The sequence below is a fragment of the Convolutriloba macropyga genome, chromosome 3 (assembly GCF_964194025.1).
Source record: "Convolutriloba macropyga chromosome 3, txConMacr16.3, whole genome shotgun sequence".
Classification (NCBI taxonomy): Eukaryota; Metazoa; Xenacoelomorpha; order Acoela; family Convolutidae; genus Convolutriloba; species Convolutriloba macropyga.
Window position 1 is genome coordinate 76,461,733 of NC_134470.1, and position 24,498 is coordinate 76,486,230.

Here is a 24,498-nt window from a genome sequence, read left to right on the forward strand (position 1 = left end):
CAGTTTTCAATCCAACTCTCGATTTTGAATGCAACAGCGTACGGAATTTGTGTAGAAAAAAAACTCAGTTTACACAATCTGTAATATAAAAACAGTGCACCAGAAAAAAGAGAGGGATACAAATGTACTGTCAATTGGCTAAACAGTACTAATTATTAATTTTGCAGTCGAAAAGAAAATACATTTTTCCTAAATCAAAATTCAGCGGGAAGTTTTGAGTTATAATTGAATTACAAAACAATTCAGCGCAAATCATGTCTTCGCATCATTTAGATAAAACTGAATTTTATTCATTCGCTTAAGAAATGCCGCCATTCAAAACATTTTAACCATTGCACAGATTGAAAATATATGCATTTCTGTAAACTTTTAGAAAGCACAATTAAAAACTCAATAGGGGTTAATTTTTTTGCTGCTCACAAAACTAAATTTACAGTTTTCCCAACCCAAGACTCTAATGAAACATGTGCTCTTATTAAATGTGCACCAAAAACTTAGCGACAAATTGAAACCGAGTTTTATAAAACTAGATACATTATGATCCACGGCTTTGATATTGACTTGATTAATTTTGTTGTTCTTGGTTTATTTCAAAATTCCTTTCGTCGTTATTTAAGAAAAATATATCTTTACGTTTAATCAAGTGCTTCTACCCTTCATATATTTTTCATCACTTTTCTTAGTTTCATTTTTATTTTTATAGATGCTTGCGATGACCGCTAACGCCAAAATAACAGTAAAATTTCTGGAATTTTAGAAGGAGAGCCAGAACACACAATTTTTGCCAATTTGAGCATCTACTTTTGGGATATGTTGGAGTAGCATCAATACCCGTCAGTCAACAGTCGTTTTTTCTCGAACATATATCTTCGAGACGCTGCGCTAATATACTTTCATACTCTTTCCAAAGCTACTAGAAACTACATTGAACCAAGGCTAAAGGCACTTGGAGATGACTTTGCCAACAAAAATCTACATTAAATTCACTTTGTTAAATTGATACAATTAGGATTCGACCTTGTTGTTCTTGGTTTATTTCAAAATTCCTTTCGTCGTTATTTAAGAAAAATATATCTTTACGTTTAATCAAGTGCTTCTACCCTGCATATTTTTTTCTTCACTTTCCTCAGTTTCATTTTTATTTTTATAAATGCTTGCGATGACCGCTAATGCCAAAATAACAAAAAAAATTCTGGAGCTTTAGAAGTAAAATTTCTGAAGTCTTTATGCCTTTGTTTGAATTGTGTAATACCCAATTTCTTCCATTCACTGAGAAAGGCGGCTATTCAAAACAGTTAACTATTGCACGGATTGCAAATATATGCATCTTGGCAACCTTTTAAAGGCACAATTAAAAACTCAATAGGGATTAATTCTCTTATCGCTGACGAAACTAAATTTATAGTGTTCCCAACCCAAGACTCTAAAAAAAAGACAAAAAGACAAAAAGACACCGAGTTTTTAAAACTAGATACATTATGATCCACGGCTACGATGTTGGCTTGGATAATTTTGTGTTTCCTGGTTTATTTCTAAATTACCTTCGTCTTTATTTCAGAAAAATAGATCTCCACGTTCAATCAAATGCTTCTACCCTTCATATATTTCTCTTCAGTTTCCTCAGTTTAATTTTTATCTTCATAGGTGCTTCCGATGACCGCTAACGCCGAAATAACAGTAAAAATTTTTAGAGCTGTAAAAGTAGAGCCAAAACCCAAAGTTTTATGTTTGAGCACCTTTTGGGTGCAAATATTGGCGTAGCATCAATACCCGCTAGCCAACAATCGAACTTTCTCCAACACTATCTTCGAGACGCAGCGCCGCGGTACTTTCAGACTCTTTACGAGAAGCCACTTGAAACTACACCGAACAAAGCCTAAAAGCACTTGGAGATGATTTTGCCAACAAAGACCTACATGAAGTTCACGTTGTCAAAGTTGAGACACTTACGATTCGGCCTGAAAAGTGACAACCCAATAAGATACTGGGGCACTGAAGATACTGGGGATCCCTCTTTTGATTCGTATATTTGTTTTGTGGTATATTTGTTTGCATGTAATTCATTTTGATGTCTATGTTTGATGTCTGACAATGTCTGATGTCAATTTCTACGTACATATAGAAAATGAGTAGCCGCCCCAGTTGATCGGCTATATTTTTTGAGGAGTGCCTTCTCGTTATTGGCCTTTTTCATATCTATTGGCACGTGCTCTTGTAACGGAGAATGGATTACGTATTCGGAGGCACAAATGAAAGAGAAATCTTAGCGTTTTAGTTCAAATGAAATTTTCAAGTAGGAAGTATGACCTTTTTTATCGGGTACTTGTTGGCTCTACTACTCTCTAAAGCTCCCCATATTTTTAGTATTTTTCTTCCTAGTTTTTCAATCTACTATTGCTTGTCTCAGATAGATCGTTTGCACCCTACCACATTCTTTGTATCTGCTCACTTTTATTTCTGTCTATTAACATTTCAGCAATTTTTCTGGAAGATTGTACGGTAGATGTTTGTTAGATTTTTTTCCAGTCTTTCCCATTATTGCCCCTCCCCAGCTTACTGGTTATATACTGGGCTAAAATAGGAAAGACCCCTTTCCTCTCTCAGAACGTTACGATATTTGAGATCCAACCGCAATGTTTTTTTGGGGCTGCTGGTTGCTATAATTAACGTTGTTTCCTAACTGAATCCGAGGAGGGCCTTTTGCGTCTCAAATATTTGTAATAAGTCAAAGTTGGATCATATTCTAAATGTTACTAAATATGCCAGAGGCTATGAACTTATAAATTATTTACAAGCATTCAGGAGGGAATGATTGGGAAAAGTAAGGGAATATATATAAATTTCAGAGTGGCATGCGAATCCAGAAGTTCGTTATAGTCTTCGACCGTGCCAACTCTGTGTACAGACAAGGGGACACTATATCAGGGAAAGTAGTTCTCTCGCTCGAAAAGGCATTGAAGCTCAAAGGTTAGTTGTTTAAACGAAGTGATCGAAACGTGGCGCTGAGGACAAGTCAAAAGTTGGATAAAGATAAAACGTGCTTCATCAACCGCTTTTTCCAATTGGTTGATTTTTTGTTTCAAAATCGTTAAAGTATTCAACGTCAATTAATATTTCGGAGTTTTAGTTTACTGGAATTGAAATGGGAGACAATATCAGGTTTCTTGAATTAATATTTGGGGACAAGTTTTTCTGTTGAATTAATGTTTTGGAGTTCCTACTCAGTACATTAGAAAATTGGTCCGTTTTTTTTTACTGAAGAGAACAGTTGTCATTTCTTGATAGTTGCAACCCTTTACTATATTTGAAGATCCGCTAAAGAAACTTGTTCCAACTTTAAAATCGAGGGGAGCTCGCCAGCAAATCATTTTCTCAAAGCAATTAATCGATCTCTGTATGAAATGAATTTTAAAGCACTAGTTATTATGGGAAATTATAAAGGTCACTACACTAGGCGAAAGGAAAGCAGTCAGGCTTCACCAAAATTTATTGCAACACATCCTAATTTCTATTTTTCGTCTCCAAAAAGTTATCTGAAAGAGGCCTTTGCATTTCTCCTTGCATGGTAAAACCGAAGAAATTGATGTTACGTTATAAAAGCTTTAATAAAATTAAATGACAAAGGTTGATGTTACCGTTTGGCAAAAGTATTTTCAGAGAGCTTTTCTCCATGAAACCATCGAACCGCCATTTTTCTTGAAACGGGCTTGCTTCCTAGAAATTTTACTGCGCAACGTGTTGTTTTGGGGCAGAAAGTAGCAAAAACAGCGGGAGCAGTGAGCAATTTTTTGCTAAGCTTGCTCATACTGGAGTCATCTGCCAGCTGACTAAAATCAGCGGATCAATTTAAGGTGACAATCATCTTTTATCATCAAACAAGATTTTCAAAATTTTTTCGCTATATATCAAACCACTGGACAATATCAATTCGAAGGGATTAAATTGAGCCTCAAATCAATATCATTATGGCTCGTTTGATAAATATTTTTCCTCTCAAGCTCTGGAAGCAAGACCAAACTTCTCGTCCTGCTTATGTTCGAGTTAAAGTACTCCAAAAACTTGCATTTTTGCTCCCACAACTCCGAACGCTCAGAACGTTTTCTTGTACGCAGAGAAAAGAATTTAATTTTTTTGTAATCGTTCTTCAACTGGACCGACGTCACACGCTTTATAATCGCTACCTACCCTGAGGTATTACTTAACATCAGGGAGCCAATGGAATACGGCATGGATTGTTACTTAACATCAGGTCGTTCGCTGCGTTCATGCCTCTTTGGATTGAAATCCTCATACATGGCCGCCTCATAAAAGATAGGATCATCCACAACAAATGCAGAGCTCGACTTCAGAGGATGGAAGCTCTTAGAGAAGAGACTCCGCTTTTAACTTAGACAAATGTCAAGTCGCTGGAATGGCTTAGGAAACACGAGCATCGGACTGGCTCACTGCAAAGAAATTGAAAAGCTACGGTTTCACGCTGACTAAATCAAAATTCTGTGACGGTTCCTGCTTCGACAATCTTGAAGCAAAAACTAATCTATGGAGCGTGGGAAAAGTTGGCACTAACCCATGCTCTCCACTGTGCAAAGGAGGGGGTTATACTCACATGCTGCTCACAAAAAATCACACGTTTTTGAAAATAATTCATGACGTATGCTTGAGCTTAAAGTTGAGCCGTCACCTCAGTTGCTATAATGTGAGCGCTTTCAGAACCAATCTATTAGTACTAATGACAGCGCTCGATGACATCAAATCAAATGACTCAGGGTCTCGATTCAGCAGAACTTACTTCGACACGAAAATTTTTAATCAATTGGCCTAGCGTGCCCAAAGGAAGCCAATGACGGCTGCAAATATCGTGAGGAATTAAAGAACCAAAATATCCACTTGTAGTTGCAGTAGTTGGGCGCTTGGCCGACTTCAACACGCACTATAAAGCAACTAGTGAGAAAAATCTCACAAAGAAACGACAATACATACTCGGACGCAACAACATACGTTACGGTAATAACCATACTGCAATAAACTGGGTTGCAGTTGCCAACATGTGTGGGGTGTGTGATTGAATGGAACACATTCTGGATGTAAATTTTGAAGGAACAAATGGATGCTGTCGAAGTTTTCTGTCCATCTTTTATGCTGCTCATTATTCTGCTGTATTTGATTCAATATGTGATCTTTGCTCGTATGTCCAGGCCAAGCTTCTGAACAACTGAAAAGCTTTTTGAATTTGGTTTTGTTCAAGCTTTGATTTAATTACTGGGATACCACAAAACTACTAGGAGTGTCAGTTAGAATTGTCAGTTTTTGCTCTAAGTGGACATGGAGCCAAGGGAAACAAAAATTTTTTTGGGAAACAAAAGAAAATCGAGATGAGCGCCATGTTCGTCCTCTTCTATGCGTGTTCCTGCTCAGAGAAACAAATTGTGTATGAATATAGTTCTTCCAGCGTTTAAAAATTTTTGTACCTAATTTCAAAAGTGGAATGATTTGAGTTTGAGCAAATCGCGTCGTTTTTTGAAATTGAAGAGCTTTAGTCCTTCTCTGAACCTTCCTTTTTTTTGAGGATGTGGTTTAACGAAAGCTTCAAATTCTACTTTTTTGCAGCTAACTTAACTAAAAAGTTAACTTTTGATGTTCTCCTATTTGGTTTACTTTGTCTGGAAGATTTGAAAAAAATAATGCTTTCTTAGCCTTCAACGTCTAATGCTTTCTTAGCCTTCAACGTTGAAGCGTGTATATTTTTAAATTTGAAAATTGTGTTTTTAAATGTGAATGGCATTTATAGTTTAGGTTTTTCTTAGTTTGAGTTGTCCTTGTAATTTACTGCAGGCTACTATTTTGGATTTAATGATAGCAGATGTTCTTAGGTCTTAGTAAAATATAAGGTCACAATTGTACCCTCTAGCGACCTGTACGTTATACATCCAACAGTATTAGTTTTATTTGAATGGACCTTCTTTTGTATAATTTAAACGGAATGAGAGGTTTCAAAATACTTAATTAGTATTAATACTAATTAAATATTTCTTAATTAGTATTTCTAAATCATAATTCTTAATACTCAAGAAGTGTTGCTATATTACGTGTTGAATGTATTGATGAAATTGTAAGCGATCAACTAAGGTAACGTGAAACTTTTTCAGCTCTGAGGGTTCAAATAGTGGGAGAAACCCTCGTACGGTGGGAGTATGGAGTGAAGAAAGTTCCAAAAAAGAATTCAAATCACACTTTCTCTGCCCGGGAAGAGTATTTCAACTATAAACGAACACTTCACGGGAGAGGTAATTATTTCACGTTGAATTAGTGTATCTTAAATATTCTTGACGGCAAAATTTTGTTATTACCCGAGGTTTCACGAGGTAGACGGTGAATTTTGCTCTGAAGCTACCCAACTTTTGAAAAATTTGTAAACATTTTGAATTGATTGATCCAATTCGCTGCTGATCTAGCCGCTATCTGAATTTGGAATAAGACAACGAAACATTGTCGTGAAGAAATCCTATTGTCAAGTTCTGGATCCCTCCCCCCAGCTTACTGGGTGCGTATTATACGCACGTGCTATATTTTTACATGATGATTTACTATGTAATGGCACGTGCTCTGTTACTGGGGGTGCATACATAACGTACTGAGGGGTGCATAACGTACTGGGGGGGGGGGGGGGGGGGGGCACAAACGGAAAACATCCCTATTTTTCATTTTGTACAAAAATTGATTTTTGCAAACTTTACTAGTTGATTCGGAGAAAATTCAGATAATTCCGTAATAGGCGCTAGAAGCGCTTGCTTGTTTCATATGAACATGCTTCAAAACATGCTTTTAAAAAAATGTAGAATGTCAATACCTTTCTAGTATTATTTACCATTACTTGTACGAAACTGAACGAAATTTGTTGCATTTCGTAACCCCCATCACACCCTTCCGAAAGCTGGTTGCGTAAGAGCAATTCGTACGACTTACGTCGTGTATGCTTTACTACACTTAACTACACTTGAACTTAAATAAGGGCTGTTTTTGACGGACGAATGTATCTCGATTGGCTATTGTTCGTTCAAGTTTGATCAATCAAGAGGAGTTTCTTCTTTCCTTTAGAGCTTTTGGCATTTTCCAAGTTTTGTTTGAGAGGAACAACTCAAAAATGTGGAAGACAAATTCTAATTATTCTTTGAAAATCTGTTCTGCTTAAGTTATCGGTCGTTCGGCTCAAAATGGTATAACCTTCTCTTGGTTTCAAGCGCTGAAATATTGTGACGGCCATCTCATTATATTAGATATCATATTCTGGTGGCTAAATATTAAACAAATCTACACTTTTCAATAGTATTGTTAGAACTAAATCTCAGTGTTCCCTTATTACCTCAAGAGTTTTTTTGAATAAATTCTTGTTGACTTCGTTTTTTAAGATTCTATATTTTTTTTACTTGCGCGACGCTATGATATAGTCGTGATTAAACTTGTGTTTCACCCTGTTTTATATGGGTTGATTTTTCAAACTCTCAGGTATTTGATCAGACCAGTTTTGTTGCCAAACAGACAAATTTACCTGTGATTACCTGTTTTACTTTTAGTGATTACCTGTTTTATGGGTGATTAGGATTGCATGGGTAGGAATTAAATTTCATGGACATAGATCCGGAATCGTTCTCTTAACAGCTTTCAAATTTTATGGTTCTTAAATCAAGATTAAATTCTTGTTCAGTTCTGTATTACTTGGTATAAAAAGTAAGTTCAAAAACAGGTCGAGACCAGAACTAGTATGCATAAGCGGAAAATAAAATTGTGTGGCCGCCTCTTGTTAACATTGACTGAGGCCCTATTTACGAAACCGCCTTCGAACCGCTAGAAAATTATGTGGATATACGAAAGTTATCATTTAAAAATCAATGATTAATTTGACAAGGAGGCGCAGTAATGTGCAAACACACAATGTTTCGGCTCTCATTCCCAGCAATCACTCAATTTTTTGTCAATCAGAGGACAGAAGGGATAAATTCAAAAAGCGTGAAACGTAGGGGAAAAGTTTTCTGACAAAGATGTTCAAATCATTATCCATAGCTTTCTCGAACAGCGGAAGCAAACTATGAAGTTAAGCAAAAACTGCAGTACAAAAGGCCAAATATTATTCGCGCAAAAGATGTCAAAGCTCAAGAGTTTTCCATAAAAACCGGTGTCGCCTCCTTCAGTAAAGAGCGCACGTAGAATAGATCATTAACAGATCTAAAATAGCTTTAGATGAGTGGTCATAAACTGCAAAAATTGGACAAATATCTCGAATTGGATCAAAATAGCGCAAAACATACGGAAATGTTGAAACCCTGTTGACGGATTGAAAAGTCTTGAAAAGTCTCCAGTCTCACATGTTGTCTAAAGGAAAAGTAGTTTGGCAGATGATGTGAAATTAGCAAGCTTTAGCAGCAAGTTTAAATAAAATTAACCGATAATGCATCCTGATGGTTAAATAAAAATACAATGCCTAAAAGACTTAACAATGATACCCCCAATTTGGGTAGTTTACGCTTATGCAAGTGAATTGAACGCATGAGCCATGAGCTAAATTAAGAAAAAAATACGAAAACAACTCAAAAATTCAAAAAAGCTATCAGTGTTTAATTTCTCTCATGCTCAGTTTGTAGCAGTTAAATTAGTGCTTTTTAATGCGATTTTTTGCTTGACCCATTCTTCGTCTGAGGTTTTTAACTTTTCGTCCTCAAAAGTATGATAAACAGGTAAAGCTCGGAGTAGAGCTTTACAGCTAACTAGTCTTTAAGTATAAGATTCACAGAGATTCTAATGCGATTTTCGCTTGACCGATTTTTCGTCTGACCCATTTGACTTTTTATCCTCAAAACGGGATAAACAGGTAGCGCCCAGCGGGCATTGAGTTCTCTTAGAGCCTTTCAGCTCAAACTGTTATACTTATACTTATGGTGTGAAGGGCGGTTCTTAGAGGTAGACTCCCTCACCCCCCCCCCCCCCCACATCAGCCCCTCTCACTTCACCCCCCAATCCCTACCCCTGCACATCGTTCAGGCCGACAGAGCCCCGTTGAGCCAAAGACCTCCCTCCTACTGTTGTCCCCACCACCCTTACTGTTGCCCCCATCAGCCCCTTCCCCCTGTGCCCCCCCCCGCTGCGCCCCTTCAATTAAGCTAAAGCTAGCCTCATTAAACCGTGGCTAGCTTCTGACGAAGCCATCCGGTTGTTTCAGAGCAATTCACCGGACGTTAGTCGATTATGTTTGTTTATTTTAAAAGTTTGACCCCACTCAATATTTCGAAAAAAAAAATATTTAGTAAGAATTATAAAATTTAACAAATATTTGAGCAATCATCAAAGGGAGGGTTGATGAGCACAAATGCTGTCAGAAAACTTTAAAGAAGACTGCAGTCAGCGTAAAATGGCAAAAAAATCATCGCAAAGTGGAGGAAAATTTTGATTTAGCTGAAGTTCGGCTTATGTGAATTTCCTGATAGTTGTTAGAATTTGGATAAAAATTGTGGTAAGTATAGTTTAAGATTAAGTTTTGCGTAGAGTTTAGGTAATTATTTTAAACAAATTTGGCAAAATATGCAAAAATCGATCTGGCTCGAGTTCATGGAAACGGCTAAATTTTCTAAAAGTGAGCTCATTTTTGGCAAAAAATATGAGATGAAATTTATTTATATTTTGAAGTGCATCCAATACCGTCAAATTTATTGGTCGATCAAAATTGACATTCAAAGAGCACCTTCTGCGCCAATATTTCCTCTCCATCTTTGCGGGTTGGTACATGAATAAATTGGCGGATCCCTTACTAAAGGATATTTCTCGATTGTTATCGAAAGATTCACTTATGCTAATTTCTTATTGATTGCTCTCGAACAAAATTTGGTGCAATTGTTCTAAATGCTTCTTTTTTACGCAAAATTTTTGCTTGAATGTTTTTTCCTGAATTTTTTTTTCGCTTTCACTTCTCGGGTGACTTTTTCACGCTTGACTTCCTAAATTGCTCGTATTGAGAAATTAAGTATGAGTTGCAAAAATGAAACTAACTGTAAGGTAAGAGATCAGGAGGGCCTGATAGCAGAATGATAAGTGCTTTTTGTAGGACGGAGGAGGTGGCGGGTTCCATTTCCTTTGTTAGATTTTTTGCGCCCATAGAGAACAATAGGGTATTTCCCATTATAGCCCCCCAGCTTAGTGGTCAGATAACATATAGCCCCCGATCATGGTTATCATGCTATAATGGGGGCTATAATTTTGTGGGCGTATAATGGGAAACACCCGAAAAATATATCTAGGTTACAGCCTCCTCCGAATTAAATTGCCCGGCTTGTCGTTCGAGAGTAATTTGTCCGACGTTAGCCAGTTTGTTTATGGAAAGCTTTCACAATTTTATGTGTTACATCGCAGTCTTTCGCCTCGAATTATAAGTCGACAACAATCGGGGTTGAATCTTTTTATGGTGTTTTAGCTGACGATGACAAAAAGTCCAAAACTATAGAATTGGGTCGAGGGGACTACGAGTTCCCGTTCAACTACACGCTGCCTTCGGATATCTCACTCCCCACGTCATTAGAAGGGCCTTATGGCTATGTCAGGTATTCTACTACATTTTGATATAATCTCCACTTCAAATATTTCAACTATAATTGTGAATGGATGAAACATACTTGAAGGTTCATATTTTTTATTTGCTCCTGAACGAAGTTCATAGCAATTATTGTAAACGTGTGTCTTTTTTATGCAAAATTTTTGCTTGACTGTTTTGACTTTTTGCGTTTCGCGTGATCTAAAATTCTCTCTCAATCACAATTTCAAGCAGCTGAACTCAATTGGCGGCAATTTAATACTAAAAGTCAAATGAAAAGTTCGCCGAAACTCTATTATTTTTACACTCCCTCTCCCCCCTCCCCGACTAAAGCAGGCTGCAATTCATTAGAGCTCCCACTAGTCGTTCGAGAGCAATTCTTCTGACGTTTAGTAGGTTATGTTTTTGAAAAGTTCTTACAACTGTTTATTTGAAGAATTTGGAGTCTTTTGAATTATAAGTATTAATCTAATAGCGTGCTTTCTCAATTTTGTAAAAATTTTTTAGCTATTTTATGAGATTTTTAGCACATGGTTTTGTTTTATAGCCTTTTAAAGACCATAGTTCTGATTCCTCTCGGGTCAATCTAAAGAATTTTTTAAATTACCAATAAATTGAATTATTAATTGCTCTCGTAGAGAAACAATTATTGTAAACGTGTGTCTTTTTTAAGCAAATTTTTGCTTGACTGTTAAGTGACGTTTAGTCCCGAAACAGTCACATGTAAATTAACTGCTTGTTCGCCTCTGTTTAGTTTGAATTCCTTGTGACAAAATTTAAGTTTCACTTAATACAATTTAGATTGTGGAGCTTTTTCCGAAAACGTTTGGGTTTCTAGTGTGTACACTCGCTATCTGGACATACGTAAAAGCTGATTAGGAATTTTGACTGATAAATCTAATTTTGCTTCATCGCAACTTTAAATTGAGATGCTGCTACGTGTTGTGTTGTTTTAGATACTTTGCACGAGCAGTGATAGAGCGTCCATTTTCAAAGAACTGCTACACTATCAAACCATTCACAATACTTGGAGTTCTCGATCTAAACTTAGACGAAAGCTCTTTGGTACGTTCATTCACTTGTTTGTCAAGAGTTAAATCAATCTAGAACTACTATACTTCTATGAGAACTAACAAACTGACACTTGTGATGTTTGAGGGTTGATAAAATTATTAGAAAGTCAATTAGAATGTTCAGCTATTCAGTTTCGTTCTTAGTGACGGATAATTGTGATCAAATTGAAACACAATGCCTGAACACGTTTAAATGTGATGTGATGTTTATAGTATCTGGTCTAATTGCGCATAGGGGTTCAAAGTTCATGTTTGAAACAAAAATGAAACATGTAGGATCACACACTCCAGGATACGATCGTGAAATTTTTGATCAGATCTTTTTTGTGTGGGCGGACTTTTATGGTTAGGTGGCTTTAAAGTTCAATTTTGGACGATCTATAAATTTGCCTCAAAGATATAAGTGAGATGTTACAAGTTTTAGGTGGAAGTTTGTTAATCTTGAGAATTCTGTCAAATTGAGGTTTAATATCCCGGCTTCAGATTATTTGTTCCGCCCCCACTTTGCGTGGGAGGAACTATATGCTCAACTGTTCTTTTTTTTGTAAATATCGAGGTTTTAAGTTTGTGCACGTTTGACTAATTTTTCACATTCGTTGACATGTTGGAGGAATTTTTGGTCAAAATTATTCTGTTTAGCTTAAATATTTCACCAATGTCTGGAATTAGTCGAATAAAAAATTTGTTGACAGTTCAAATGGGCTGGCAGGCAGAGTTGTTTGTTTGAAGTATTTGTACAAAAAATGGCCAATTTTACAATAATTTTGTTTTTTTTACGCCTATTTTGTTCATTGGAAGACTTTTTTTTGATTTTTTGCACAAATATTTTGGAATTAGGTGCGAGTGCTTTTTTAATAAGATTTTATGTGGTAATTACAATTAATAAAGTTTTTTGTACGACACTATTTGATCATTCTGGACCAATGTTTTGCCAATATAGCCAACAATCACGTGATCTGGCGCCGAATCAATTATTTTTTGATTGCTCTCAAACGAAGATTGTAGCACTTATATTAGTCATGTGGGTCTTTTTTGCGATTTTTCACTTGACTGATTTTTCGTTTGACCCATTTGACTTTTCGTCCTCAAAAACGGGATACAGGTAGCGCCCAGCGGGCATTAAGTGCTCTTGGAGCCTTTCAGCTCAGTAGTCTAGCTAAGTATTCACAAACTGTTTTGGAGACTAATACTTATGGTGTGAAGGGCGATTCTTAGAGGTTGAAGACACCCCCCCCCCCACTGTTGACCCCATCCCCCTCGCTGTCGCCCCCACCCCACTGTTGCAACACCCCCCCCCCCCCCAGGTAGCTAGCTACTGACGAAGCCAATCACCGGTCGTTTGACAGCAATTCGCCCGACGTTAGTCGGTTATGTGTTGCTACTGCGATGCTGTTTTGGACCAACAGGTTGCCCGTAAGACAAACTGCATCTCTTATATTGAATAAACTGGAGAATTATGGGCTTCCTAATATCTGCACAGAATCAGTCTTTGTATATTTTTACTCTGCCGTCATTAGTTTGTTTTTAATAGCCGAGAAGCGATAGCGGCTATTATTGGGGACATCGTAGATTTTTACAATTCAAAAAATTTGAATTGTATTGGGGCGCTGTGTTTTTTTAAGATGTGTTCACACATTTTTCAATGACTTTGATCTTTCAAAACGGGATCAAAAGGTAAAGCCCAGCGTGCATTAAGTTTCATTAGAGGCCCAAAGTGGATGTTAGTAGTCCTTCAAGTGCTTACAGTGGTGCAGCTGCTGGGATGTCCTCAATTTAAGGTTAAAGTGTCATTTATAGGTGTTTTTGAACTTAATATGGTGTAATTTTTCATGTCTTTTGTGATTTTTTTTGTTTTTTGTTTGATTAGTCTTAGGTTGCAGTTTTTAAAAATTGATGAAGGCCTTTTGCGAGAAAAAATTACTCGTTATGACCAGTTTATGAGCTATATGTTTTGGTACTACAAACAAATTTTTTTAAGGTTTCTTAAAATTATTGTCAATTTTTGATATTTGTCCATTCTCAAGTGCCAGGAAACCTATTACATGGTCTGAAAAAATTACTGCATGGTTGTTAGTTTCAATGGATTTGTTTGCAACAATTTAGCGTTTCGAATTTTCAAAATTTTCTAATTTTCAAAACATTTGATTTTTATTTAGTTTTTCTTGCCTAAGTAGCCAGATAACCTAATGCAGGGTTTGATAGTATGTTATTAAACAGTTGCTAGGGGAAAATTGAATGGTTTTCAACATTTTAAAAGGACAAATTTTTATTTTTGAAATTTTATAAAAATTATTGCCTATCGACCTTTGAGCCAATTAATTTTTTAAGGCTTGGAATTGGGTTACTGGATAGCTTTAAGAGACACAGAAATGTTTTTTAGATACGAATATCACAATTTTCAGCAACATTTCATTAAAGTTTGCAATTGATTTTTTAAAAAATTTTTGGGTCATTTTCGAGTTAATCGATCTTCAAGGGCCAATGAATTTTTTTAGGCCTTGCAGATATAATGCTGCAGCAATTTCAGAATCAAAAATTAGTTTTCAGTATGTTTTTGAAATAGGTATGTTTAAGGGGATGAAATTTTGCCTTAGGGGTAAAAGCTTCAAAGTTTTAGCAATAATTATATTTTTGTTTAGTTTGTTTGATTGTTTGTTTCTCAATTTTTTGAGTTGATTTTGTTTGTGTTTTGGCTGCCCTTGTTCAATTGATTTGATGGTCGGCTTGAGTACTTCTAAGTTATTAATTCATTTCTTTGAATTATATTACAGGACTTGTCCTGCTATGTTTTTTTAATTCGTCGTCTCCATCGATGATTCTTACGACCTGAGTTCTTTGAATTGACTTCTTGGAATCGACTTTTTCACTAACTTCTATTGCTTTGCAGTTAAAATTTGTGTGCGTGACGTCATTTCTGCTTTTAGGCCGATTGCGTGACTTACCTCACTCAAAAAAAGGACTTCTGAACTCACTTATGGAACTTTAAATTTTATGAACATTTTAGTTAAAGATCAATAGTGTGCATCTAAGTAGTGCCAAATTTATACGCCCTAATTCTTGGGTTTTTGATTTCGAATATCAATTTTGAAAAAGCTCTCTGAGTACTTTTTCCTTATAGACCGTATGTGTCATAAAATTGACAGTCCGAATCTATCCCTAGTGGTCTATTAAAGGACTGGTGGTCGATCTCTTATTTCTTTGGTTGTTTCAGTTCATGGAAGGCCACAAGCGTCTATCGCGGCTATTTTTCGGCAATCTGCCGGCTATGTTTTTTTATTTTTCTTTGCTTATTTTTTGGAGCTTCGCTGATTTTGGTATCGACTTTGGCCCGAATGTTCAGAAATTTTTTCGAAAATTTTGGAATCAATTTGCCGTTCAATAAATTTCTTTCTGAATCTTGGTTCGAAGAAGAACTTGTTTATTCATTTTCGGCAGGATTCTGAAAAATTGTACGCTTCAGAACAAGTCGTTTTTCTTGCACTCCTTACCACTCCCATGTGACTAAAATCAACTTTTTTCATCTGACTTCTCGTTGACATCAAAATTCGACCAGGTAATAAAAAGACGTATTCGAAAGCGCACCAATACAATTAAAATCCTGGGCTATCATTTCGTGGCTATTTAAACTCAAATTACTTTTTTTGCCTCCCTCATCTTCTCAGCCGGCTATTAAAGCTAGCCTACTTTTTACTTGTTAAAGTGATAAAATTGTTCACAAAAGTTTTCGTTTGTAGCTGCGAAGCTGTGCTTAGCTGTTTAGCGGTGTTAGTGGTTTTTGCAGCCCAAAGAATTTAATGGTGTGAATTCATAGCTAGCGGTGTTCATGACTTAGACTCTATTCCTCAAAAATGTTTCGTGATTTTTTGAACATTTCGTGTTTTTGAGCTTTTTCTTGTCTTACCATTCAATCGCATTAGGGATATGTCTCATAGGTTAACAGTAGTTTTTTTTATCGATTTATTTTTTTTCTTTTTTAAGATATTGATTGCTCTGAATTTGACAATATTGACAATATTCTTAGATATTGGTTGCTCTGAATTGATTGCTTTCAAGAAATATTGTCGTTTTTCCACTTTTGCTTTTCACTTTGTTATTTTATCTCTTAGATTCATTAATGACAGGTCTCATCAGTTGCGAAGTATGCATGGCGATAAAGCATCGCGGAGAATGAATTGAATTAATCATTAGAGGTCACCAATATTGCTTTCCAAGAATTGTATTCTGACAGGTATCAATGGTTGCTAATTATGAAAAATTGCATCTAAATGGATGCATAAGTTCATAGGAATCGGCTTTTTGATTTGACCACTTTAAAAAATGAAAGTTGATTTTTTTAGTCTTACCTTTATTTGTCGTTTTTCTCGTGGTTTGTCGCTGACTATCAAGAAATTACATTTCTCATTGGCCTTTTAGTGTGGCATGATTATTGTCAATTTATTTGCTTCAAGTTCTAGCTAACTTTTTTATGGACTGAGACAACACCGTTTCTTTTCGAATTGTTTTACGTGAAATTGTGTGGCTTTTCTAATTTCTTCCAATTTTCTTAGTTTTGCCTCAATTTTGACTGCAATTGATTCCCACTAAGTTGTTGTACTTAATCTAAGGATGCGCAGGGTCAGTATTTTCATAGTGTTAAAATTAATTTGTTTCGTAAAACACTAGATCTTGGAAGTTCTCATTTTGGCGGCTATTTTCCGGCAGTCTACTGTGTATGTTTAATTGCTCTCAAACAATGTTTTAGCAATTATGTCATCATTGAAGACTTTTATGCGATTTTTTGCTGGAACGTTTTTTCTTCTGACCTTAGATTTTTGGATATTTTGTGTTTTATTCCTAAATTAATGAAAATGATATATTTTGTCTACTTAAGTGGTTTACCTAAAGATTCAGATTCATTTGATCATTACTACTAATTGGAGCAGAATTAGACGGTCATTTTTTCAAAATTTTGACGGAACTGTTTTGTTTGCCTACTCAAACCCACCCCCACCCACCCCACCCCCCCCCACCCCTCACACACACACACAAACACACACACGCACACAACAAACACACAGAGAACAAATTTTAAGCCTCGATGAACTAACTAGTGCGTTTTGATTAAGTTAATTCGTATTAATTGAATAGGTTTGATTGATTTGTCTCTGTGATTGAGTTACGTTTCTGTTGTCAGGTGCCTTCGAACAATTCCAAAGTACATGGAACTACATCATGCTTCTGTTGCAGGTCCTCAAACACTGTCATTAATTTAGGTAAACAACCCTTTCATTTGGAGTAAACAATGCGTAATTTTGCGGTCACTTTATTCAACATTCACTCACTATTTTATTAATGGCGTTTAATGCTGTGTCGTTTTAATTTGGGGAAGCTTAGCGTTTATTTATAATAGCGAAGTTAGTTGTAAATGAACAAAACATGCGCAGAAATATTTCTGCCTAAAATCGTAGGCAAGCACGTCAAAAAGTCAACCAATGTGGGTTTTAGGTTATGATCGGGGTTAGGTTGTACAGGAAGTTAATGGCTGGTCAAAAAACTTCAAATGTTAAAGCTTTGGCATGTAATAGAGTTTCGGAACTCGTTTCCGTGCTCAATTTAAATTGACAATGTACAAAAGAGGTAGTTGGATCTGGAAAGAAAGAATTGGAATACTTTTTTGATTTTTAAAAGAACAATTGAATGTCTTGGTTTTTAAAATGAGTATTCATTTGCCCCATAAGAAGTAGCTATCAACGTCCAATAAAAGGCTTTATTCACCTGAAACTAAGAGATATCTTGAAATAGAATTAAGGGCTACCGCCGAGTACTGGAGAGGACTTAAAAGCAGAGCATTTCCAACCAGTTTTCAGTTGAAGTTTTGAAAACGACAACAGAAGTTCTTATTTAACAGAAGTTAACTTTTAAAACTGAAAGCTGCCTTGATTTTCATGTTGACTAATGATTATGCACAATTCTTATCTACGTCGAGAAGTTTCTGCCTTTCTGTATATAGTGAACACGGTTTTAAAAAGGCGGAGGCATTTCTCTCCAATTTTCAATTTTTAGCATAGTGTTAATTAACTGCTTTAGATGTAGCTAGTATTTAGCGAGCGTGAACAGTCAATCTTCTTCGAGAGGTCACTTTCATAGTGCAAATGGAATTGGTTAATAGACTGTCTCAATAAGGACATCTTCTGAACTAAGTTGTATTGGGTTTCTGTTTTTTAGCCCTTAGCAGGACAGGGTATTGTCCAGGAGAACATATAAAAATATCGGCAACTGTAGAGAACAACACGAGCAACAAAATTCTTCGCTCTGCAGCTGATCTCTTACAGGTGAGTGTGTTGTGAGACAATTGTAAATCCAACACAATTACTATAGCAAAACAATTACTATAGGTGATCGGAGGTAACTGAAGATCCGTTTATTCAAACGAATGAAACATTGTACCGAGTTAAGTTTGTTCTCTCGTTCTTTTTAGCTACTATTCTATGTACAATCCTATGCTCTTCAGTTTTGTTTAAACTAAACTTAATTATCGGTTGTTCCTTTGGAAGTTTATCCATTTGACTGTCAAGTCGTGGGTATGAAATGTAAAATTTAAACCGGAAACAATTTTTTTGACATTTGGAGATAAAGATTTAGCCATTAAACTGTTGAATAGATGAACGTATTCGCTATTTTTTTCTCTAATTCGAGTTCAAGCTATTTTTCCTTTTCAGTGCTCACTTCATTAAGTAGTAAAACACAAATTCCCCGCCAAATAATCGTTTATTTCCTCAAGAAGCTGATTGAGAATTTTTAATTTTTTTCTAGATCGTAGACTACACTGGATCTCAGAAACAGATTATTGGAAGCCAAACAAAGACAAGACGAACTATGAAGACTATCCAGAGTGTGAGGGGTGAGGGCTGTGCCAGCCACAGCAACCTAATTTGGGACGCCAATCCAATGGTGGTGCCCGCTATCCCCCCGAGCAAATTAGCGGGCTGTGCTTTCATCGACATAAGATACATACTCAGGGTTGGTTCGAGTTTATCTTATGTTGCAAATTTCAAGTTGTTTTCCGTATTCATCGAGATGTGGACCTTGATCATCGTTAAATGTTAAAAAATGTTTTATGCACTGCGTTGATAGTGCATCAGTTTCAATACCGCGTTAAATTCTTAGTCTATTAAAATTGGCAACCGTAAAGATGCCCGATGTGAGGTTTTTAAAAAGAATTTTATGTCATTTTTGTTGCCGAATTCAAAATATTTTTATCGCTGCGAGGCTGTAAGCTGATTTTTGGATCTGTTTCAGTTCACCATATTCTTTAAAGACAACAAGCGTGTGTTCACGGAGACTCCAGTGCTCATTGGAACAGAGCCTCTGAGGCTAACTTATCCCATGTATCATGAGGGAATGGACCCCATTGGCGCACCCCCGATCCGTTAGTACTATCACTGTGTGGGGGGGGGGCTACATTACTGTGAACTCATTCATGCAAAGAACATAATCAACTGAATTCAGTTTATTGTAAATATTCGGACAGTTTGTTAGATTCTTTTGCATCTAATGAAAGCCAAACCCCGTAATTAAGTGTCAAACATGTGGTTTTTTAGGTTTTAAACAAAGGCTAAAAACGCTTGAATGAAAAGTTGCGAACAAAAAAATGAAGAAATTGTATTGCTAGATAGGCAAATTTGCTGAAGACATGATATAAAACTGCTCATATACATGCTTAAACGCTTATGGATTAGTTGACGAAACTAAGCTAACAGGGTGCCATCAACTTTTATTACTGTATCTCATATCCTATGTATGTAAGCAGCTTCTGCTGACAACTTTTGAGCCTCATTATATGTACTTGGTGCTGGTGTGCTCATTGATTGTTGCTTGATTGACTCTTATTGACAGGACTCAGTGTTGAACCTGCGGAACCGTCGGCCCCTCCTTGCGAAACACCTCCGTATGATTGTCGTAAGTATTGCTGCTTCATCCTTATAGAAAAGGGCATGACTGTCTTTATATTATTTTGCATTTGCCTGGTATTTGCTGTATAATTCTAAAGAAGCTCTAATTTTAGAGAGCGAAGTTTAGATTCGTTCATTTCTGCAGTCTAGGTTGTCCAATGATATGAATAATTGTTTTGACAGGGTTCTATCGGTGTGGAATGTCGTTTTTAATTAGCTTTCAGAAATAAATCTAAATTGGCGAAGAAACTGAAGATCGTCTCAAGCAAATTCGAAAGCATTTTCATCTTGCAAAAGTGTCATTTTGATGTAGAAATGTTCTGAGAAGCTATTTTTAATTGCTCTCAAATGAGAAGTAATTATTGTAAACGTGTGTTTTTTTATGCAAATTTTTGCGTGACCATTTTTTTTTCGCTGTTCTAGAGAAATCTTTATTTTTTTCCAAGTGACTTTTTCACGCACATCTTGATTTTTGAGTGATTTCGATTGCTCTCACTCCGAAATAAATTTTGTTCAAATAAAACCGATTTTTAGAAAGACGATGACAAGACCCTGATAGGCGAGTGGTTAATGCCTCTGTCGAGGTTACGGAATCGCACTTCGAACCCGACTTTCGTGTGTTGTATTTGCACCCATAAAGAAAAATCTTCAATTTAAAACTAATTATAGGCCAGAGCTGCACACAAAATAGGAACTTTTATTGATTCTGAAGTGTGCGAGGTGGTCAATTTCTCTTTTTAATAGCCGCCCTCATCTCAGACGGCTAATTTTGCGGGACTATTTTTAAGAATTGAATATTTTTTAAGTGTATTGAGGCGTTGTCTTTTTTACGACTCGAAGAGAGGAGTGTTGGAGAAATGTTTTTCTATCAATTTCATTGGAGTGATTTTTTAAGCAGGAAACAAAATGGGCGAAAAAATTTGGGAGTGCTCTCGATGCTGAAGAAATGAACAATGAAACGAAATGAAAAAAAAACAGTGGATTTTGTTAATGCCACTTTTCAAGAAAGCGATAAATTGACATGTGAGAAAATTCTTTTTGTGAGCGATTTTTTAATCCTTTGCGGCATTTTCATGCTGTTTCTTTTTGTTTTAACTATTTTTTTTGTTAATCTGTCTGAATGGACTATAGTAATGGTTTTAGGATTGTTTTTCATTGTTTTCAAAAATTTTTAGTAATTAATACTAGATTTCAGCATATTTTAGTTTTTAGCTAATTATTATGTACAGCTTTTTTAGAACTTTTCTTTAGAATTTTCACAAAAGTACGGTAGCCTGTAACGATTTTTTCATTTATTTCTTGCAGTTTTTCACTTTTCGAAACTACATAGTCTTGTAAGCATATTGTGGCTTTTCTATTGTTGCTTGATTATTTTGTTGGTCCTGGGTTTTTAAAGATTCTTATTTATGTGCACTTTTATTATAATTGAATTTTTCTAGTTTTTGTTTAGTTGGTTTGTTGGTGCTAAAGATTTTCATTGACTTCTGATGACTTTTTTAATTGATTTATAGCCGTCGTCAGCGTCTCACCGGCTATTATTTAGGGGCTCTCTTTTTTATAATTCAAAGAATTTGAATTGTATTGGGGCGCTGTTTTTCGAATTGTATTGGGGCGCTGATCCGCCCTAACATCTCCATTTTCCTCATAAAGTTGGCGTTTTTGTTTTAGTTCATTAATGGCCGCCTCAGCTTCTCAGCCGGCTATGCTAGCGCTCCTAATTTTTTTTTAACAATTCAAAGAATTTTTACAACTCAAAGAATTTTTACAATTCAAAGAATTTTTACAATTCAAAGAATTTGAATTGTATTGGGGCGTTGTCTTGTTTTTAAGATCTGTTCACGCATTTTCATGATTTTTGAAGTCAAATTGGAATAGTGATTTTGGTCACGCCAAAACAGGAAGTGGAGCGAAAAAAAGGTACTTTTGCGGCGTGAAAATTTGTCGCTCTAAGTTTAAAGTAGAGTGAAAAAACGGTGCTGGAACAAAAATTCGTTTTCTCGCTAGTGGTTTTTTGTTCAAATGCGGCATTTTCATTTTGATTTTTACTTTTTTTTCGATTTTTTGGATCGGTTTTTCCCAATCTATTCATAGATCATTCTAGGCCTGGTTTTTTGTTTGAACCAAATTTCCTTCTCGCTAGTGGTTTTGTTCGCATGCGGCATTTTGACATCAATTTTTTTCAAATTTTTTTTGATCTGTTTTTTTCTAGAAAGTTTTCCCAATTCACTCGTAGTCCGTTCTAGTTCTAGTATTCTGTTTAATCATTGAAATTTAATTTGATTTGTTCGTCAGGGCTTGTCATGCTGTGTTTTAAATTCGCTTTACCTTTTGATCGCGTTTTTCGCTTTACATAAGTCATGATTTCAACGTTTGACTTCTGACTTACATCACTCACTGTTTCGACTGAATGGATTTTCAACTCTTTCACGCATTCAATTACGCAATGTGGCGAATACTGTCAAAGTCAAAAGAGCAAAATCAAAAGAGAAGGGATTAACCGATAAAGCCCGGTCATTAATTGATTGAGAATTAGGTTACCAAAGATCATTAGTGTGTTTGCTATCTGACATCGTTAGTAAGCTTATAAATTTTCAGTTTAGAGGCTTACTTAAGTTTACTTTTAGTATGCAACTGAATCTGCACGCCAAATTAGAACTTGGACGGTGAAAAAAACGAAAAAACTAGGTCAGTTTATCTCTTATCGCGATGTGCATCAAGCGCGTCAACGGCGGATATTTTCCGGCAATCTGCCGGCTATGTTTTGTTTTAATTTTTTTTAAGGTTTTTTGGCGGTTCGATTATTCGTGTTGTTTCAGGAATTCTTCCGGTTATGTTTTTCCTGGTTAATAGCCGCCCTCATCTTAGCCGGCTATTATAGCGCTCCTATTTTTTTTTTACTTCGTCGAACTTTTTTCGCTTTCATTTTGCCGCTTTTTCGACATTTTGCGTGAAATCTGTTTGACTTCTGTAGGCTAGTTTCTCTCTTCTCTCATTCTGCTAAAAGTGAATTTGAACATCAGTTGCTCAGAAAAGCAATTCAAAATGAACAGAGTCAGTATAAAAAATTGAAGTCAGAAATAGAAACGGGATAAACCCATAAAGCCCAATTTTAGATGCCCGCTATTTGAACGTCGTTCCTGTAAGTCTTAGTTACCATCTCTTATGCTTATTGGTTTTGATAGTAGCCCCTGTAGCCTCTCTCTAAGAAACAGAAGTATGTTCAACTACGAAATGCCATCAAAATAAATCGAACTTTTTTTTTCAATATCAAAATAAATCGAAAATTTTTTTTCAATATCTTCTATTCGTTCACTCCCAATCATGCTTATTGGAATCAACGGCGGCTATTTTCCGGGATTCTGCCGGGTATGTTTTGTAATTTTGTTAGACTGTATTCAAAACAAGAAGTGAAATGCGTAAAAAGAAAGTGTTTAAGTCAATTTGCAGCGAGACGAGGGAGTGGTGTAGGTGAGCGATTATTTTGATCACGTGCGGCATTTTTAAAGCCGTTTTTTAGTTAATTTTTTTAAGTTAATGGTGTTTGTATCGTGTATCCACACTAGTAATAGTGCAATTGAAAGTTTTTTGACCATCTGAAGGAAAAAATAAACTTTGATTTAATTTTGAGCTTTTTTTATAGCTGCGAAGCTGTAAGCTGAGCGAAGCTATATTGCGGTGCGCTTGGTTTTTACAATTCAAAGAGTTTAAATTGTATTGGGGCGCTGTCTTTTCAAGATCTGTTCACACATTTTCATGATTTTTGGAGTCAAATTGGAGTAGTGATTTTGGTCACGCCGAAACAGGAAATGGAGCGAAAAAGCGAGTGGTTTGCGGCGTGAAATTTTTTCGCTCTAAATTTGAAGTAGAGTGAGAAGACGGTGTTTGAACAAAAATTCGCTTTCTCGCTAGTGGTTTTTTGTTCACATGCGGCAATTTCACTTTGATTTTTACTGTTTTTTCTTCAATTTTTTGGATCGAATTTTTTTCTAAATGGTTTTTCGAATCCATTCATAGTCCGTTTTAGGTCTAGTTTTTTTAGTCAATGAAAATTCTTTGAATTGTACGTCAGAACAATTCAAAGATTCAATTGTGCTGCTATGTTTTTTTGTTTCGTCGTCTGACGCTCTTTTTTCGTTTTACATTTGTTCACACAGCAAAGCTGAAAAAGTCAAATTTTCTGAATGACTTTTTCCTCTCACTAACGGCATTTGCGCACGTGACGTCATTTCTCACTTGCTTTAGCAAAAGTTTTACGGTTATTTGCGTGATTAGATTTTGATCATACGTGACTTACCTCACTCAATAAAATGACTTTTGCACTTTAAAACTTTTGAATTTAAGAGTTCAATTTGAATTTGTTTAAGGTCAAAGGAACTCATTTGTGCAGTAAAGGTCCCTAATAAGAGGCTTCTGTTGAACGAATTTTAACAAGCTTTATTAATTTATTGCTGAATGTTTTTTACCTAGTTTTTTTGAGCGGCGTCGATTTTTTTTCAATTTAGATCTGTATCTGTTTCTATCTCTATTATATGGCACGCAGGTCTTTTCTTTCGCAGCTATTCCGGCAATCTGCCGGCTATGTTATAACCATTTTGCCATTTTGGACGCTATTTTAGCAGTTTTTTTTTACTCTTATTCAATTTTGTGTAGCATTTAGGGGGAGTTCTGTGGTCCAAAGACCCATGCGGACTGAAATGAAAAAAGTAACAACCCCCGATTGCACAGTTGAATGAACATAAAGCTGGGAAAAATAGTACTCGTCTATACATTTGGTTCAATTCGTAACGAGTAACTATAACGGGTCACGAGTTATATAATATTTATTAGTCACCCGTCCCTTCACATGGAGGCGCAGAGCTCCAATGGTAGTAAATGGTGAGTTGTATAATGTTCGTTCATCAATAGAGTTTTGATTGAATGT

At 35.9% G+C, this 24,498-nt stretch overlaps 1 protein-coding gene across 4 annotated transcripts in view; it reads left to right on the forward strand.

Moving 5' to 3' along the window:
• Positions 1–2,825: 2,825 nt before the first annotated feature.
• LOC142336467 (uncharacterized) overlaps positions 2,826–24,498 on the forward strand; it is a 46,811-nt gene continuing 25,138 nt past the window's right edge. For 3 of the 4 annotated variants that reach the window (XM_075385324.1, XM_075385326.1, XM_075385327.1), the window contains exons 1-9: positions 2,826–2,967; positions 6,147–6,284; positions 10,457–10,583; positions 11,530–11,638; positions 16,820–16,898; positions 17,851–17,957; positions 18,439–18,645; positions 18,925–19,054; positions 19,522–19,584. In XM_075385324.1, the coding sequence (XP_075241439.1) occupies positions 2,853–2,967; positions 6,147–6,284; positions 10,457–10,583; positions 11,530–11,638; positions 16,820–16,898; positions 17,851–17,957; positions 18,439–18,645; positions 18,925–19,054; positions 19,522–19,584 (1,075 nt within the window). In that variant the 5' untranslated portion in view covers positions 2,826–2,852. The remainder of the gene's footprint in view (positions 2,968–6,146; positions 6,285–10,456; positions 10,584–11,529; positions 11,639–16,819; positions 16,899–17,850; positions 17,958–18,438; positions 18,646–18,924; positions 19,055–19,521; positions 19,585–24,498) is intronic. The other variant, XM_075385328.1, reaches the window with a different exon arrangement.